General features: G+C 38.0%; 3 protein-coding genes and 1 long non-coding RNA gene across 5 annotated transcripts in view; 1 reads left to right on the plus strand and 3 right to left on the minus strand.

Moving 5' to 3' along the window:
- LOC146468240 (cartilage oligomeric matrix protein-like) overlaps window positions 1–1648 on the minus strand; it is a 19596-nt gene extending 17948 nt beyond the window's left edge. The window contains exons 1-2 of the mRNA XM_085124867.1: window positions 1490–1648; window positions 785–1350 (exon numbers count right to left, since the gene is read on the minus strand). Coding sequence (XP_084980993.1) covers window positions 785–1350; window positions 1490–1568 — 645 coding nt within the window. The 5' untranslated portion in view covers window positions 1569–1648. The remainder of the gene's footprint in view (window positions 1–784; window positions 1351–1489) is intronic.
- Window positions 1649–3066: 1418 nt separating this feature from the next.
- Window positions 3067–6737, plus strand: LOC146468241 (protein JTB-like). Of its 2 annotated transcripts, XM_085124761.1 has the most exons (7): window positions 3067–3194; window positions 3277–3404; window positions 4716–4807; window positions 5244–5323; window positions 5438–5483; window positions 6466–6592; window positions 6628–6737. In XM_085124761.1, exons 1-6 carry the CDS (start codon window positions 3127–3129, stop codon window positions 6580–6582), a joined length of 531 nt encoding a protein of 176 aa, XP_084980887.1. In that variant the 5' UTR covers window positions 3067–3126; the 3' UTR covers window positions 6583–6592; window positions 6628–6737. The 2 variants fall into 2 exon arrangements, with proteins under 2 accessions (XP_084980887.1, XP_084980886.1); XM_085124760.1 differs by having other exon boundaries at window positions 6466–6737.
- A 586-nt stretch (window positions 6738–7323) lies between these two features.
- Window positions 7324–7753, minus strand: LOC146468242 (uncharacterized). The gene is made up of 2 exons (XR_014867543.1): window positions 7621–7753; window positions 7324–7516 (listed from the first exon to the last, which is right to left on the minus strand). It is a non-coding gene; the product is annotated as an uncharacterized LOC146468242 (long non-coding RNA).
- Window positions 7754–9003: 1250 nt separating this feature from the next.
- On the minus strand, window positions 9004–13302 carry LOC146468243 (protein HTATIP2-like). The gene is made up of 6 exons (XM_085124759.1): window positions 13142–13302; window positions 12179–12290; window positions 11612–11712; window positions 10912–11055; window positions 9889–9991; window positions 9004–9296 (listed from the first exon to the last, which is right to left on the minus strand). The coding sequence occupies exons 1-6, from the start codon at window positions 13271–13273 to the stop codon at window positions 9139–9141; spliced, it is 750 nt and encodes a 249-aa protein (XP_084980885.1). The 5' UTR covers window positions 13274–13302; the 3' UTR covers window positions 9004–9138.
- Window positions 13303–17181: the final 3879 nt, after the last annotated feature.

The raw sequence follows: 17181 nt of genomic DNA on the forward strand, positions 1-17181 counted from the left end.
ATGATATCTGTAAGTAAAAGTCTACCAAGATTACAAGGAAAAAACTTAGAAATGAGCATTTTCTTTTTTCAAAAATAATGTTACTAGGGGAGGTGAGATGGTGGTTTTTGCATTGATACGTTTCCACTTTTTCCTCCCCCCCCCCCTCCCTCTATGAAGCTACACTTTCAGTTGTGACAAAATATAATAAGCAACTCCTTCTAAATATTCAAGCCTAAAACTTTTGTTATGTTTATTCACTTTTTTTAAGACTGTCATATCGTAATGTGAATTTATGAAAAAAAAAATTGTGTTGACAGTGAATTTCAGTAAGTCCCTCCACCCTTAACAAATGTACCCATGTACATAAGGCCACTTCCCAGGCAAGATTTCCGCACACCGCTGTACATTAATCAGGCTAGTCAGATATGAATTTGGCGACTCAAACTCTATTCATGCTCGTTCTTTGTGTAAGAGGGTTTTACATATAAATCTGGTATTAAAGTCCCAACCCTTTTCCATTGTGAGAGTTAAAAACAATAGAAAAAATCTTGTATTTTAATGGAGGGAATGCGATATTTTTGGCATAGATCTTTGCTTCAAGCATATGAAGGTTTCGTGGATAGACAAATTTAAACAAATAGAATCAATAATTTTAGTATGCAAATACAAGCATTAAACATGAAACTCTGAACAAGTCTCGCAGAGGCAATAGTGGCAATCAAAAATGAATTTCAAATCACAAGTTAAATAAACTAAAGAAACGATTTACACAAAACAGTGCAAATAGATAGAATACACTTACACTCCACTTAGACCAAGATGGCTTCTTGTCTTTTCCTCTTTGTGCAAGAAGGAAGCGAAGCGAGTGATTTTGCATGATAACTGACAGCTTCGAAGGCAAATCCAGTGTTCCGACATTTTCACAATTTATGAACATGTCTACAGCGGAATTTGAATCTTTAGAATTTTTGCTGTAAATTCGAGCAACGATGTTATACCACTTCTCTGTTTCAATGTTCAAATGTTTGAAAGGCACTCCTTTTTCGCGACCACTCGACAAAACCTTGAAGCCAACTTTACGACGTTTAGCATCTGTCCAAAACGCGAAAAATGCTTTTCCTGAATTTTCGTCCTCTATAGAAAAAACTGTGTCCATGCCAGAACGCTCTGACTGCATTTTCAAGTTGGCGATTATCATAAATTCGTCGTATTGTTGAAGAAGGCCGGCGACTTCCTGTACCACGTTGTTCGGAGCTAAAATCCTCGGAATGGCGTCTGTAAGTCGAAATTCGGTAAAACCTAGTTCCATTTCACGGTAAATTCCTGGAATTTGGGAGCCCACCTGAAAAGCCTCCAGCAAGTCAACCTCTAAAAGATAAAAAGCGATTATTGGGTAAGATTTGATGCTCAGTTCAAAGGAAGAAACTATACTGCGGCGGAAATTGGTGAGTTCTTGCATTTGACCTGTTCCTGAATTAAAATCCTGAGAAAAGATTGTTTTACCTACCCAGTGACCTGGTGAGTCTAAAGTAAAGAAGAAACAGGCAATAACCAACCAAGGGGATTCGTAAACGAATTAAATCCATGTCGCCGCCTTCCAAAACAGCTGTATGAAAAAAGTCCAAAATATGATGAGGGATCGAGTCGTCAGCGTGCACGCTGGAATTTTGAATGGCACTTGCACTCAACACTGGAAGGGTTTCCTTATTCATGATGGCCTTGAATAATTTCTCGACTCAGTTCGATTCATACAAACGTGTGAAAAAATTAAATAGAACAAAACCTCCAGTCATATTGCTGTTCAGTTTTCACGAGGATAGTTTTACTGAAGTTTCAGACTGAAGTGAAAATAATTTGGAGACATGGGTACAGTATTAACGCCGACTTCTTTCAAACAATTTAGACATCGATCCCTATTAACTGGTCCAAACTATTTACTGTGGAAGCTTTATTATTTTAGCCCTCAGGGCGACCTATTAGAGTGGGAGGCTTTTTTCAAATCATGACACTTTGCTGACTTTTCAAATGTTCGGCGTTGTAACGCAAGTGGTCCACTGATTTTAGAGGTAGTACGTATAGGAAAATTAGAACCGCTCAGGGAACCAATAAGAATGCTTTTCAGTGCCGACCGTCTGTTCAGCTATATAATATAAGGACGTGTTCCTGTAGTCAAATTGACTGTTGTTTTGAACATTGCCGTACGCCTACGTCAGTTGAAGAAAGGGAGAGAGAGAAGAAGAAACAACAAAAAACAAAAATAATGGAAAGGAAAAAAGCTTGAACGCGCGGTATCTTTTGATCCAGGCCTCAGCAGTAAAACTCCATTTCAGTACTCTCAAAAAAATATTAGACTCAAAACCTGAGTCCACACACTTTGTCAGGCCAAGAATGAAGAAAAAACAAACAAACTGATATTGAAAGAAAACATGCGCCATATTATCATTTCAGACCAAAATCATCAAAATCTATACCTATCTCGAAATCTCAAGACAAAATGCCGGGCAATGATATTCTCTCCTTTACCATGTCTACTTCATCTGGTTCAAATAAGTTTCTAGACAAAGGTGCACTGCTAGCCTGTTTCCTTCGAGTGGCTCAATGGTTCATTTATTTCACACTATTTATATTTACACAACATTAACTTAGAAAGAAAAGTATTACAACAGATGATTACAAGATAAAAATAAATACAGTACAAATTATAAAACGTGTGTGGTGGTCAAAGTAGCAAAGGCTTTCTAGTTGACCACCACCTACTTTTAAGTAAACAAAAAAATGACACTGAGCTTTATTGAGATATTAGAAAATGTAGGAAATGTTTGTAAAGCCTAGGATTAATGTACAAGAGAGAATTACATTGTGGAGTGGAGATAAGTAAGCGTTAGCCTGTAGGGGAGGAGGCGGATGTACATAGGCTAGAGATATAGACACGAAGTCTATAGTATATAGGTATTATAGGAATCAAAAACTAAAGAGAAGAAAAAAAGTACAAAAACAGCATCCAAGGAGCTGCTCATCCAAGGAGTTTTAGTGAACACGTCAAATGTGTCGCGTCAAATCTGCGTCAAAGGAGCGTCAAAGCTATAAATAGTGTGTGGAGGTCTGGACACCAAACGGTCGTTATTGAAATCGAGTCAGAAGAAAATGAAGCAATGGCGGATTGTTGTGATTGTGTCCGGACTGATAATTTTACTGCTCATAGCTAATTTCAGGTGCGTTTTACAAGTTTATTTTAACGTAAATGAATATTAGAGGTCTAACTTAACATCGTCTTGGTTCCTTTTGTCACCCCAGTATTCAAATTAGGAAAAGAAGGGGACAAAAGGACGCACAAGTCTCGTCGAGTACGACCCCAGCTGTTGTAGATTTGAACAGCACAGCTCGCCAAAAACTTAAAAAGAACGGCAACTCAAGTTCTGTTGGTGAGTATATGTCGTTGTGTACTTTAAGGGAACGAATGTACTTAAACTTTAGGACGAAAATCATGTAAGCGCACTTAGAAATAGAACAATTGTCCCAATTTTTTCCACTTTCTTTAGTTCTCTCAAACTGCATGCTGTTAGTCTTTTGATATATTATAAATAACGGGGTTCGTGCACAGGCTGAAGGCTTCTGTGAGTGAGGTACCATACACTGTTGAAGAGGAAACAAATTCTGAGCTTTCTTTGGACGGTAATGGCATGTACCTCGTATATATTGTGGTTCAATTTTATCCTTGGTTCTGAGTGTAAAACAAAATAAAATAAAAATTGAACAAGGATAACATTGAAACACAACGTATATCCATAATACATAATCTTAGTTTACAGTACCATTGAAAAGTGTGTTGACATAAAATGACGGTCTTTTTTGAGTCTCGATCCTCGATACTCAAAACTTGTGAGAATCAAGTATTAAGATTGAGGCTCAGTAATTGAGAAGCAAGCACCTAATGAGTTTGTCGCTTGACTGATTCCTCGATAAACTGAGTGCGCAGAACAATATCTTTACTCGCACTATACCTTCCAATACGCAAAGAAATGTAAAGGAGTGTATGTTCTTTTCCCTGATACAGTGGCACTCTACAGGTGTATTTGCATCTCATGGTATGGCTGGCTTGGGTTCAGTGGCTAAAGGTGTCATTACTTTTTTTTTTGTTTCTTCATCTCTTTTTCTCTATGTTTTGAGAGGGGAAGAACAGAGCATCTAAATGCAATAGCCTAGAATGGTCATGGTTTCCTCTGTTCAGGAGCTCCGCTGTGTGGCTGGCCTGTTGAAGCAAAGGATTTGGCTATGTTCTTATAGAATTGTGTAAGAGTTGAGGATTGCACTGTATTCACAGCAATGACACAACCAACTCACAATAAACACAACTGGTTTACTGTCTCCATCTTTGGATAAATCCCTCTATTCATACATGCTACATGTAATGCGTCAGACTAGATGCACATCTACAGATTTTTAGACGCGTATTTGTATGTATTTGTCTGTAGCAGAGACATTATACACATATACTGTATGTTTTGGTTGACCTGCACTGTGGGTCTTCACATTGTGTTACAATCTATGTATTGCAGCCCAAACTACCTTTCAGTACCATTACAGTACATGGTTAAAACATGCACAGTCTAGAAAACTAGAAACTTAATTCCATGCAAAGTCACATGAGTCACACAGTCACAACAACAAGCACAACTTCCAATCAGCAAAAGGGTGATGATGTACTGAAAGGGGTTAATGTTGTTGTTCATTAGGGAATGCCATAATGGATGCAAATTCAAAATGTTGGCAGAAAGAAGAGACCAAGGTTCTTGGAAAATGTGTTCATTGTAGTGATTATGAGAAGGTAAATATTTAATAACAAATACCTTGCTTCCACCTACACTCTGACTTGTCCAATCAGTTTAGAAAAAAACATATATGCGTCTTAGTAAAAAATGTCCATTGTTACATTTAGGTTGTGCAAATCTTTGGGTTTTGTGATCTAACTTTCAATTCTGACAGTTCAAATGAATATTTAAACAATTAAGCCCTAAAACGCTCAGGGGGTGCCCAATGAGCCGGCGTGATCTTGCCACTTGTAAAACCCTGGCTGAAATTATGTGAATTTTAATTTAGCAAGAACAGTGTAAGTTTAGGTCAATGTTGGTTTAATTGCTGTAGTTTGATAAGCCATACACTATAATTATGTGTAGAATATAACATTTTTGTTGGTTTATTGCAATATGTAATACTTGGTAATACATAATTCTCATTGTTTCTTGGTTGTTATTTTTTTGTAGAAGACTATTCATGGATGTTTAGAGAATGGAAATATACAGCAAACACTCTGTATTGCTTCAAATATAAAATTTTATAAAAGGTAATTTTTTAGTTACATGTGTGTAACTGGTTTTTTTTTTTAATTATGAATATGGAATACCTAAAATCCTTGGTACTAAGTTAGCAGCAATTGATTTGTTATTATTTTTCCTAGTTGTTTACTTATAGAGTGGGAAGAAAAAAAATTCTGGATGTTTCAGGTAAAGTCATTTGTTTACTTTTATGTATTGTGTTGAGGACACAGAAATGTTTACATAGTGTATGACAATATTGTGTGAATTATGATGGGTAGCATCACCACCAAACTGTCACCCAGATTTTTCTACCTGTGTTTCACCATTTTCCATTGTACATGGTTCTTTGTAGCAACCAAACCCAAACCTCACAACTAGACATTGTTTCAATGTTGGAGGCACTCCAACTTGAAAACATTTTTGTTTCTTTAGCATAGCTCAGTGTCTATTAGGCAACTTACAGTCTGATTGGCTAAAATTGCCTGGAGGTCTAACAATTATTACTATTAATTCAATAGACTTAATACGATTGTGTGTCCAAATAGTTGCCCAATTTGCAAAATTAATTGTTAGAAACAAACCAATTTTACCAAATTAATTGGTTGCATAGCTCGGTCACCAGGTTATGCTCGAACAATTATTAGACCATTCACTCTTGTTTTCTATTGACTGTTTTTTTTTTTCAGCAAGGGGCAGGTATGCCATCATGTAGTGTTTACAAGTGGAGTTGAGCTGTAAAAACTGCTAATCCTAGTCCTAGACCTAGTAGACACTGAGGAAGGGGGGGGGGGGGGGAAGTACCAGTAAGAGCCACAGTCCAGAGTAAAACGTCATTACTTTTAGATCTTCATGTACTGTGGCAGCCTTTTACCATTGTTTATCTCAGGAATTAATTTTTGGAGGTCTGTATGACAACGAGCAAAACGTGCCCATCCTCATACAAATGTCAGCTTAATGAAACTATTTCTTCACCATTTTTAAAAGACAAAGCTCCCAAATTTGGCCTTTTTCACATAACTTTAAGGTACTCTTTCCAGTGTCAATGGTTAATTTCATTACCTTACCCATATCAGAAAAATTATTTTAAATTACCATGATGATAAAGCGGAATGATCTGATCAGATCTAACAACTGACTTCAAGTTATTTTTTCTCTCTCTTTTTAACAGGGATTGATGGTTGTAGGCTTAATAATTTCATCCTTTATGGTCTGGTATAGACAAAGACAACTGGACAGTATATTTTACCAGAAACTTCAAAAGCAAGTGGAGAGTGACACTGTATAGCAACACTTCAGATGTCTGTTGTCTCATATTGATAAATAATTGAAGGACTTGGTGGGAAGTGTGTTATAAAAGAACACTGTCTTATAAGTGACACACAAACCTGTTTTTATATGCTACTTAACAATGCTGGTAGTCTAGTTTTTTTTTTATCAAAAGTTTTAATTTTTTGGGAAAAAAAATGCTCATATGGTTTTAGCCAATAGAGTGTTTTCATTCACGTGACTACTGGTTATATTGGTTTAATGAAACAAAAGAAAGTATTTGCATAAAAATAGAGTTCAATTCCCAGAGGTTTAGTTTGGGACACCAACATGGCCGCCATTTCTTTCTTTTGGGACACCAACATGGCCGCCGTGACGTCATGTGAAAACACTCTATAGTTTGCCTGGTAAATCAAGCCAAGTGCATTAAATCAGATTTCTTTTGTTTGCCGTGAAATGAAAGAAATCAATCAAGCGGTGCTTTGTTTGAGATGCTAGGAAATTAATGACAGAACTAATGGGGCATTTTGAAAAACCGAAAGATAAATGACAGGGCATTGTTAGGGCAATTTTCAGTACACTGTATTTAAAGACCACGGGTAAAACTTGGCAGTTACCAAATAACACTGTACTACACTGTGAGGATGTTGTATTTATAGGCTACAGTGCACAAAGAGTAGATTTAATTTATTGTACAATTTCATAAAGCATTTTCTTGTAATAAATAGTAAACTAAAATCAAAACACACATGTTGCTGTATTTATGGTGCTTAATTGATAATTTATTTAACTGTCTGCCACTTGGTAACCATAAGCTCACAAATTGATAAAGAGCAGCTCTAAAAACAGGCACATGTCATTTCCCAACATGCCACTGCCCCTTAAGTCAGAGCCAAATGAGAGTGACAGTTGAGAAAAGTTCAAACCCTCACTCAGGCCTGATTCTCACTAGCCTGATTCTCAGACGGTCCAGGTCGCTCGCGGCCACACACTCTCTCAGAGTGTGTGGTCACGAGCGACCTGGACCGTCTGAGAATCAGGCTAGATTCTCACGCACTTGCACCAACTTGTTGCCTGTTGAGTTGTCATCAAGTTTGAATCTGCTCACATCTTTCACTTTTTTGAGAGTTTTCTCTCATTTAGCTCAGGTTTGAGGCTTGCAAGAATTTTGCTGTTCTCAACTCTTTAACTATTTTTTTTTTCATCCTTAACCTTTACCTGGCCAAAAGCGGTTGGCATTTGAGTGTTGTAAAACCAATTAGCAAAGTTATTACTTTGCAAACACTAGACAGATACATGTATTTTTGCTTTGAGTTGCCAGAGTAAATTTAACTCAAGGTAAAAATACATGTATCTGCCCCCATGCAAAAATGCACGTAAACACATCACAATCGCTTTTGGTTTTATTACTTATTGGTTGAGAAAGTGGCGTGCATTTTGATAACCAATCACAGAGCGTAGTGAAGCAAAACCAAAGCAAACGCGAAATGAATTTCAACAATCAACGGAAAACCACTCTATCAATCATTGCAATGATGCCTGGATTGTAAAAAAAAATAATAGAATGCACAGTCATCCAATATAATACACCTCTGGGCAAAAATAATGTGTAATGAAAGAGTTACCAGAAACAGTGACTGACTGTTTCTCCAATAAAGACTTCAACTAAGGCAACCATAATCAGGAAACATTAGCATCTCCATTGTATCTGAACAAAACCTGGACCTTCAAATTTCAACTTATTTTCTTGGGAAAGCAATGAAATATTTGAATACCCAGTTCTATAAGCTTTAATTTGATATAGGTTTTGGGTATCTGTAATGTAACTGTGAGGCACTAAATACGTTAAACTGAAGCCACCCCTGAAGGTACACGATAACCTTAAGTTATCAGTGCACTGTATCTAAAATTTTCTACTCAGTTACTGTTAAAGAGGTACTGTCACTGATTTTGAGTGTTTCATTGCACAGAAACTAAGTTCTATTAACTATGCTTGGCTTCAAATGGCTAGTATGGAAGTGGATTGCAACTTGAAAAAGTTGGCCAACTTTTTCAAGTTCTCCCTGTGTATTTTAGAGAAGTCGCTAAAAACTGATTACATGTATGTGTGGTTTTCTGCTGTCTGAGGAACGAAAGAAGCAGAAAACATGTTTCTCACACATGACTGTGAGTATGGGTTTCAGTGTGCAGGGGGTCTTCAGGTCACATGGCGTTTCAGGGTCGGCTTGGCATGGTTCCCACTTGTGTGTGAGAAAGTTTGTTTTTCCTTGGAGAGAAACCTTAATATTTCCTTCCCGGTGTTGCAAGAGCAATAACAATAATTATTACAAACCAGGTTGTAAGGATGGAAGTTATTGATCATCTGGGTGAGTGTATTCCTGCAAAGGACTGTTTGAGGTGACATTGACTGACGTTTCAATAACCTGACTGGAAGTCAAGAGTTAAGTGAATTGTTCACAACAGGTTCTTGTAAAATATAATTTTTGCCTGAGCAGTTTTGACCAAAATACAGCAAAATCACCATGACAGTACCTCTTTAAATTTCCAACAGACTGAGAGTAATCCTAGCTTCATTTTAGTCTGTAGACAGTAATGCTAATATCTCAGCATTGTGATAAGTAATGGATGTCTCTTGTTGGCTGCTGTCTGTCTGTTTACTCCTGGCAAACCTCTCAGCATCAATTACTAGTCCTTTTGCAACTTTTGAAACAGGAATAGAAGTTGCAAACCATCCTGGAAACAGAAAAATCGCACTCTGTCACAGTGAAACTTTTACTTTGAAATGACAAGAGCCCACCCTGAACCCATGTCCATCGGAAAATTTTAAGTAGAGTTTATCAAATTTCGTCTCAAATTCCCAATGTTCATCCACAAGATATTCACACTTGGCCAAGACTTTGGAAAACATAAGCACGAAATTATTTTCCATTCCGGGGTCCGAACACAAAAAATACAGAACAGCAGCTGCACCACTGTTTGCAAACTTCATGGAGATTGATTAGAGCTTTAAACAGTTTTTCCCTGAGCTTTTTTTCTGGACTATGAATGTCACCTATCGGTACTTTTAACATCATTGTTCCAATCACTTTTCAAATACTTTTTCCATATATTCATCCATTTTAAGAAGCACATTCTGTCCAAATATTTCTTTTAATGTTCTGACTTCCCGGCTATTTTAATCAGCTGTTTTGCTTTAAACAAGTAATTTTGCTAGGAAATAATTTTAAAGACCACTCCAAATTTTTTCAGCATAAATAATTATTTTCATGTACATTATTTTGTAAAACTTCCTTTAGTCATTGTTCAGTATCACTTATAAACTTACCATATGCCCTCTCCAAAAATCTGCTTTTGTCCCCTCTTTCTAGAACGCCAGGCCTAAATATGCTTGTCTTTAAAAAGTGCATCTCCTTTAAGGCTTCTTCAACCTGACATTACAAAACACATCAAAATTCCGGAAGAAAATATCAAAATGTAATGTTTGATATGTCAGATATTTCGTCCAGATTTCTGTTCAATCTAAAGTAACATTTCCTTTTATTTAATTTGTTAAAGTGAGACTTACAATCCCTCTTTCTACAAAATGCAACATTTCCGTTGGTTTAAGAACACTTCTTGTAAAAATCCTGTTAATTAATATCCTAGAATACAACTTAGGTATGTATGTTTTTGTAGGAGCAGAAAAACTCCACTTGATCCTGTAGCATGCAGGGTTCCTGTAACATTATACTTTCAACATATGCTGCAAAGTCAATTCTCTGGTCCAACATTCATCTTAATTTAGAGTAGACAGCTGGTATCTAGAAGTACTGTAGATAATACTGTTCAAGAATTCATCTCTGTTTTATCAAAAGAGTTGACAAGGTAATTTGACCACTGTAAAAAGATTTGAGTGCTGACATTAGTCCTTCGTCAGAAAGAACCCATATCATAATGGATTCACTCTGAAAAAAGGACTAACGCTTGAAAATGTCTTTATGGTGGCCAATTTACCTTATCCACTCTGTTGGTAAAACCAAACATTCACTCCTTCTCCAGTTTCTTTAAAAACTAACCCCCTTAAAAAATTCAACGACTGGGCTGGTATGTTAGCTTTTGAGACACCCCCTGCAACCTCCCCTTGGAATTTCGGGTGACCTTCAGTGGGGTTGGTAAGAATCAGTTTTCTTGGAACTAAACATTTAAAAAATAACTACATGATCTTACAGTCATAAGACATTAAAAAACATCCTTAAAGATCTTAAGTTTGGATTCAGGACTATATATACCAGCTCTTATCAAAAAACTGTACATAAAAGTTTTACCAGAGTATTTCAAAACTTTTGTGCACACACGACATGTAGTTTACCTGGCCTTTAACTTTCAAATACAGAAGCCAGCTAGAAGCTTTGGCTCCTTGAGAAGACACATACAGCACATGTGGAACATTGGCTTCTTTTGCAACTTTTGCACAGTTAATCACATAGTCATAATCAACATGCCTGAAAGCAGCCTAAAATTGAATACAAATTAAAATTGATGATTTAGTCTTCCACTTTACTATTCTCTGTTATATAATAGATAACAAAAATGTAAATAACAACACAATGAACAGCAATATCCTTATAAGTAAAGGTTTAGATATACATAAGAGAGTGAAAATAAATGATAAAATCGAACAACGTTTCGATGTCGTCATGATCAGCAATATATCCTTACTTTTGGGCAAGGCAAGCAAATCTCAACAAAGCTATATTTTGGTAGCATCATGACGCCATTTCAGAATCGCAGAACGCTGACTTAGTCCGTTTAATCACCTTTGGCAATGGGATCTCATCATGATGGTACTGAAACGTCGGTTTTTATGGTTGTGTTTTGCTAAATGTCTTAACATCACTGTTATGATGAATAAAAATGAAGTCAAAATAAATTACAAATTGTAACCGTCATAAATGATGTTCACAGTTGATTGCTACAGGGACTGGAGAGAAGGACCATGTTGATACTGGTACTTAAAGGGTTACAATGATACCAGTACAAGTTTCCAACTGATTATTACTCAGACTTACAGCAGATCCTGCAGCACGCCGTGTAGTTCCCAAAGTACAAAAGAACACATCTTTGTCCTTGAAATGCTCACCAACTGTTTCTGTACTTATGTTTTCAAAATCTGACGTCATAATCAAATAAACACTGATCAAAAAATAATATTTTACAATATTTATTATGCTAGTTGTTCACTTGTTTGCCAATCTCATATCTAGAGTGACCAGACTCATTGGCCAGTAGTTAGTCTCCAGGAGAGACTTGAAATGTTTTCACCTCAGGATTTCTGCAGTAAAACAATCGCATTAGTCACTATGGGGAAGCCAATCAAAACATTAAATTTTTTTTCAATTTCCCCAGAGTCTCTCCTGGCAACCAACTGCTGGCAAAAGAGCCTGGGGACTCAGTAGGAGACTACCTGATTGGCTGAATTCAACGATAGAAATCAGACGTGTCCAGCTGTCTTTTCGGGGGTGAGCATAGGCTCATTTTCCGAACAGCGGCTGGTAATTGAGCCTAGACTGAAGGTTAAAGAAATAAAAACTCACTCACACAGACATCCAGTTAAATCACACAAGTTTCTGCTGTACCTACAACATGTTGCTCCAGCCTTCCAGAATCTTCCTCAGCTTTTTGATCAATGGAGTAAGCAGCAGGTACTGTGGCATTTCTCCGACCCAAAGAAATCACTTTGGAAATGTGCTGAGACAACAAATCAATATTCTTGTTGTGTTCCTCTATGGAAAGTCATTACAAATTCTGAGTGGGAGGGGGTCACAAAAGCCCAATTTTTTTAAAGGAAACTATGAAAGTAAATTGGAATTACCAGAAGGGTGGGGTGGGAGTCCAAAACCAAAAAAAAATTCCCATGGGAGGGGACTGTATATTTTCTGTACCAACACATTTAACAATTATGACATTGATTCTGAATGCAGAGAATGTGTGAGAGCAAAGATTTGATATGACAGATGAGGGGAGCCCGGTACAATAAGCGGCAGGCATGGACACTTGCCAGTTTGCAGAGCATGGTGAGTGCATTCGCTAGTTTTCAGAAAATGCCTCTGCGCGTGTGACATCTCATCAATTTCTGTCACACTGTGCAGACTGGGAGGCCTGTCATGCTCAGGAAAATCAATGCATGTGTTGAAAACAAATCTCGACCCAGACCAACAGAAAAAATTTCCAAATGTGTATGTAATATATACATGTTACAGAACATGACTGACTGTTCTTTAGGGGACTGGTATTAATCCTAACATAACCTAACCTATTAATAAGCTTGATCATGATATTGGTCATTGAACTGATTTCTTACTTTTCACGAATATTAATTTAAGCTTAAATAATCAAATAGCATTTTTCAAAAAATTACCAAACTGAAACTTAATTTTTTAATTTCTAAAGCAGGAAATTGATTTACCATGTACATTTGACGATGAAAGAGCTTCTAACTGCTTAAGTCTAGCCATGGCTTTCAATAACTTGCAGTCACGAATTATTATAAGCTTACTTGTCGACACCCAAAGCAAATATTGAACACCTCCACAACAAACCTTAGAAAGCAAGAGTTCTCCAAGCAGGCATTCGCCAATAGCGCCAGTAGCTCCAATCAAGACAGCCCTCATGCCAAGAGGTTCTTCCAAACTTTGTTCTTTTGGGGTCGAAGCTTCTCCACCCTCCGCCATGTTTACCTACGATGCCCCACACGTCATTGCGCGCTTAGTACACCTCTGCTCCAGAGGGAGGGGAAGCGGAGCTGGGCGGCAGGGAGCGGGGCGGGGGGGACGGGCAGTTGTCATCCGATTAAAATTGGCGGGAATTTAATTTGTCTATTTTTTAGCGTGCTACAGCGGACCTAAAATGTTTGCGAGTTCCTTTGAAAGATCTTTAGTTTCTCGTAAGATTATATTGCAGTTGATTTATTGACATTGGATAGAAAAAAGACAAAATTCACAACTTGACACCGTCAGCGTAGCGTCCCGGGCGTAGCGTGCGTTGGCCAGGAGACAGGATCACGCGATCAGTCAATCAGGCTTCCGAGTGTGGGGCGTCACCAGTGAGGATGGCGTTTTTTTTGTCAAAGAATTTAGTGCCCAGTGGGCCTAATGTTGCTTTTGTACCTCCTGGGACACTCGATTTTCAGTGACTTTCCGTCAATTTATGAATGACTTTTGAATGAATTTATGCCTGAAATTAAACTGCTATCTGTATCACTTTCTGTTTTCCTATGGTTGCTGGAGGTCACCATGTAACTTGTATCATTAGGAGCTTCACTTTCGAAAGAAACTAAAATGACTTGTGGATATTTCAGGGGCACCCAACGAAAGTTTTCTCTCAAATCCTTTAATTTGAAACGAAGTTTTAGTCTATCTGGGAGTGCCTTTAAAGCTCGTTGTTCCTTTCAGGCCGCGCTATAATATTTTTATCTGTTCGGTAGTTCTAGGGGAGCTTGAGTCTTTTCGAAATTACTGGGGCATCTTTGTCCATTTCCCGAAAACCTTAGGTCTTATTTCCTTTCCGAAAATCTTAGCTGACCTTTTTTCGGCACCCGAAACGACATTTTTGTCAATCCGAAAACACTAGGCCTTAAATTTCCCATATCACGAAAGTTCGAGGTGAAAATTCCCTTTAGAAAATTGCAGGGGATTAAGGACCTTCCGAACAGATAATTTACCTAAACGATCCGTTGGGTGCCCCTGATATTTATCAGCTGGCAAAAGTTCATTAACTTTTTCAGGTTCGCGTTCAGTTTCAAACTTATACGTAACGGTTCGAGGCCACCTCGACACGACGTATTCTCGTACCAGTGCATGTGAGCAAAGTTCCCTTTGGCTGGTTTCCTTAAAAAAAGTCGGTATTTCGAGCAAGATCGAAGGAAGCGTTGCTCGCGGAGAACGGTAGTATTCTCTCAGTCGATCGGCTACCAGAGCGTAATAGCGCGCACAGTTTACCTTTATGACGTCAGCCGTTTTACCCGTGGTATAAAAAGCCGTTCTGCGAGTCCTAAAAGCAGTCCGTGAAGGATCTTTACATTACACGCATGCCGCAACAACAGGGAAGCGATTCTACTTCACCGCAGCTTTGCAATTCTCACTTGTTTGGGAGCGTCACGAGCATCAGGAAACTGACCGACATTGAAGAAGGTAATCTAAGTTTTATTTGTTTGCAGCATCAAGAAATAGCATATTCACTGAGGCTAATTTTAAAGCGCGGACAAAGAGTAAAACCAGGAGCGTTACCCCGAAGTGTTGTAACACTGAGTCGATTTTTATTTTCTCTTGACTGTGTGGACGGATCTGCTTTTTACGCTCCTTTCCAGTTTTAAATTAATAGGTGTACTGTCTTTTTTTGTTTTTGTTATTATCGTTTTTGTTTTTTTAAATCGGTGCTTCTGCTCAGGTTGTACGTCGTCCACCTTTGTCCAGTGCGCTTCCCGTTGCTATGTTAATTTCTTCCTGGATTGTCAACTTAATCGCGGGAAATCTTTTTCGGTTTTTCAATAAAATAAATCAAAAACATACCCGAATTTTTTAACCTCCGTGGCATGAATTTTTTTCGTTTTATTTTTTTCCGGAAACAAAACCTAGATTATCGTATCCGCGAAACTTTTCTCCACAACTGATTGATATTACCTAATGAAAATCACTTCATAGCGGATAAGTAGTTATTTCCGGCGACAAGTTTCACAAGATGAACAATTGCAGGCTTATATGATACGATGGGTAATTCAGTATAACTTAATGTAATAAATGATTAGCTAGATAACAAGAGTACTAATAAATTGTAAAGAGATCGGGCTTAAGTAATCCTTGTTGAGAGATTTAGCTTTTGTAACTTGGACCTGAACGTTTCCTGTGAGGTAATAGTTTTTTTAAGAGCCATCAAGGAGGTTGTTAATTTTCATGATCCAGAATCTTGTAGCGGTGTTAGAAAAAGAGTTGTCCTGTGGAACCTGGTGATTGTAGGATTGTAGGCAGGCAAGTTATTCCTAGGATTCCAGGTGGCACTGATCCCACCAGTTGCAATTGAATGTAGGCGAGGAGTGAGTTACCATGCAATAGCACCAGGGCTGCCGTAGCGTCGTTATTCTACTTTTTCAAGATTACAAAATTGAGTAACTGGCACTTTTGACCCAGTAAAGCTCTATCTATGTTGAGCTGAATCAAAAACTCGGTCTCAAATGCTTCTGATTACTAATTCCGGATTCGGGCGATCGAGTAATAAAACCGTAGCGGCTACCGGCTGTACCAATCAGGCCCAGATCAGGCCCATCTTTGAATACCGATCGTTTCCTTTGTAGAAAGACCGCTACATGATGTTGTTATTCGTAAGTTCTTCTTGTTTTGGATAAGTTTTTTTTCCAACAGTTCTTTTATCGGGCAAACGAGAAGGTTGAGAACGTCAGAGAGGCGACAAAAGTTCAGCTGAAAGTTTGAACCCTTGGCTTCTAATACAAGAAAACGTTATGCTAGCTGCTTTCAGAGTCACTCAGAACTCGGCTCGGGGCTGATACGAACACCTCATCACCACTGGCGAATAAGGTCCCTCCTGACAGGACAACAAAGTCGACCGTCTTAAGAGCGAGTCAGACGGTCCGTCAATTCAAAAGATCAGTCCAGCCGTAGTAGAATGGTTTACTGTTGCTAACGTGATCACCATCACGTCACTTTATCCTACTATGGAGTTAGAAAATCGCCTTTCCAAGTCACCATAAACTCAAAGCAAATTAAGACTTCGCAAAAAGCTGTGAGACGGCTGTAAATTCTTCGGTCGTCTTTTTGTCCAAGTCCACCTCAGCGTTTTTTCAAAACCGGTAAGACGGCCACGGATGGTACAGTGGTCTGCACCTACTTTGCAGCCGTCCCTATATGCCTTCCTCTCATCCTCGGCATGATTAAACCCCAAAAAGTTCGGATGGACAATTTTCGGAATGAATTTTATGGATTTCGGACAAAATTCGGACAAAATTTCGGACATGATAATACTAGGAACTACTAATCCAATGTGGGGTAAATAAAGATGCTTGAAATGAGATATGTACACTGTCAAGAATCCATAGTCAAACATGAGCGTTCCCTGCGTTAATCCTATCCTCTGAGGGATCTTCAGCTTTAATTTTCGCGTTAACTGACTTTCTTCCTCGATCTCAGCCAACTGTTTTGTTCCTTATGGGTGGTGGTATAAGCCAATAAGCCACTTGGCCTGTATTGGCTTCATCGCTGACATTTTTGCGTTGACGTCAATAGTGTCGACATCCACCCCTTGGCCAACTAATTGTTTGGTAATTTCCTTGGCGTCCTACTCTTAAAATTTTCCTTTCAAAAATCTTTCAAGGTAGACATGAACATGACAATAGTGAGGATGAAATGAGCATTGCTATGGAGTGATTGATAATAATATGGAGGAAGTTGAGCACTAAACTGATAAACAATAGTGGTTGAAATTTTTTTTCCTGTTTTCATTAATTTTTTCATCGACCTCTCTTGTTTTTTCATACTCTCTTGTTTTTAATAATGTGCAAAATGAATGAATGAATGAATGAATGAATGAATGAATGAATGAATGAATGAATGAATGAATGAATGAATGAATG

Source organism: Pavona decussata, unplaced genomic scaffold, assembly GCF_977016875.1.
Source record: "Pavona decussata unplaced genomic scaffold, jaPavDecu1.1 SCAFFOLD_133, whole genome shotgun sequence".
NCBI lineage: Eukaryota > Metazoa > Cnidaria > Anthozoa > Scleractinia > Agariciidae > Pavona > Pavona decussata.

What these genes read in the sequence shown, in the direction of transcription:
- LOC146468241 (XM_085124760.1), top strand. Translation starts at nt 3,127, where the DNA reads ATGAAGCAATGGCGGATTGTTGTGATTGTGTCCGGACTGATAATTTTA. An exon ending in CGGCAACTCAAGTTCTGTTG is followed by an intron (nt 3,405 to 4,715) that starts GTGAGTATATGT and finishes GTTGTTCATTAG; the next exon opens with GGAATGCCATAATGGATGCA. An exon ending in AATATAAAATTTTATAAAAG is followed by an intron (nt 5,324 to 5,437) that starts GTAATTTTTTAG and finishes TATTTTTCCTAG; the next exon opens with TTGTTTACTTATAGAGTGGG.
- LOC146468243 (XM_085124759.1), bottom strand. Translation starts at nt 13,273, where the DNA reads ATGGCGGAGGGTGGAGAAGCTTCGACCCCAAAAGAACAAAGTTTGGAA. An exon ending in GCTGGAGCAACATGTTGTAG is followed by an intron (nt 11,713 to 12,178) that starts GTACAGCAGAAA and finishes TTATGACGTCAG; the next exon opens with ATTTTGAAAACATAAGTACA. An exon ending in GGCGTGCTGCAGGATCTGCT is followed by an intron (nt 11,056 to 11,611) that starts GTAAGTCTGAGT and finishes ATTCAATTTTAG; the next exon opens with GCTGCTTTCAGGCATGTTGA.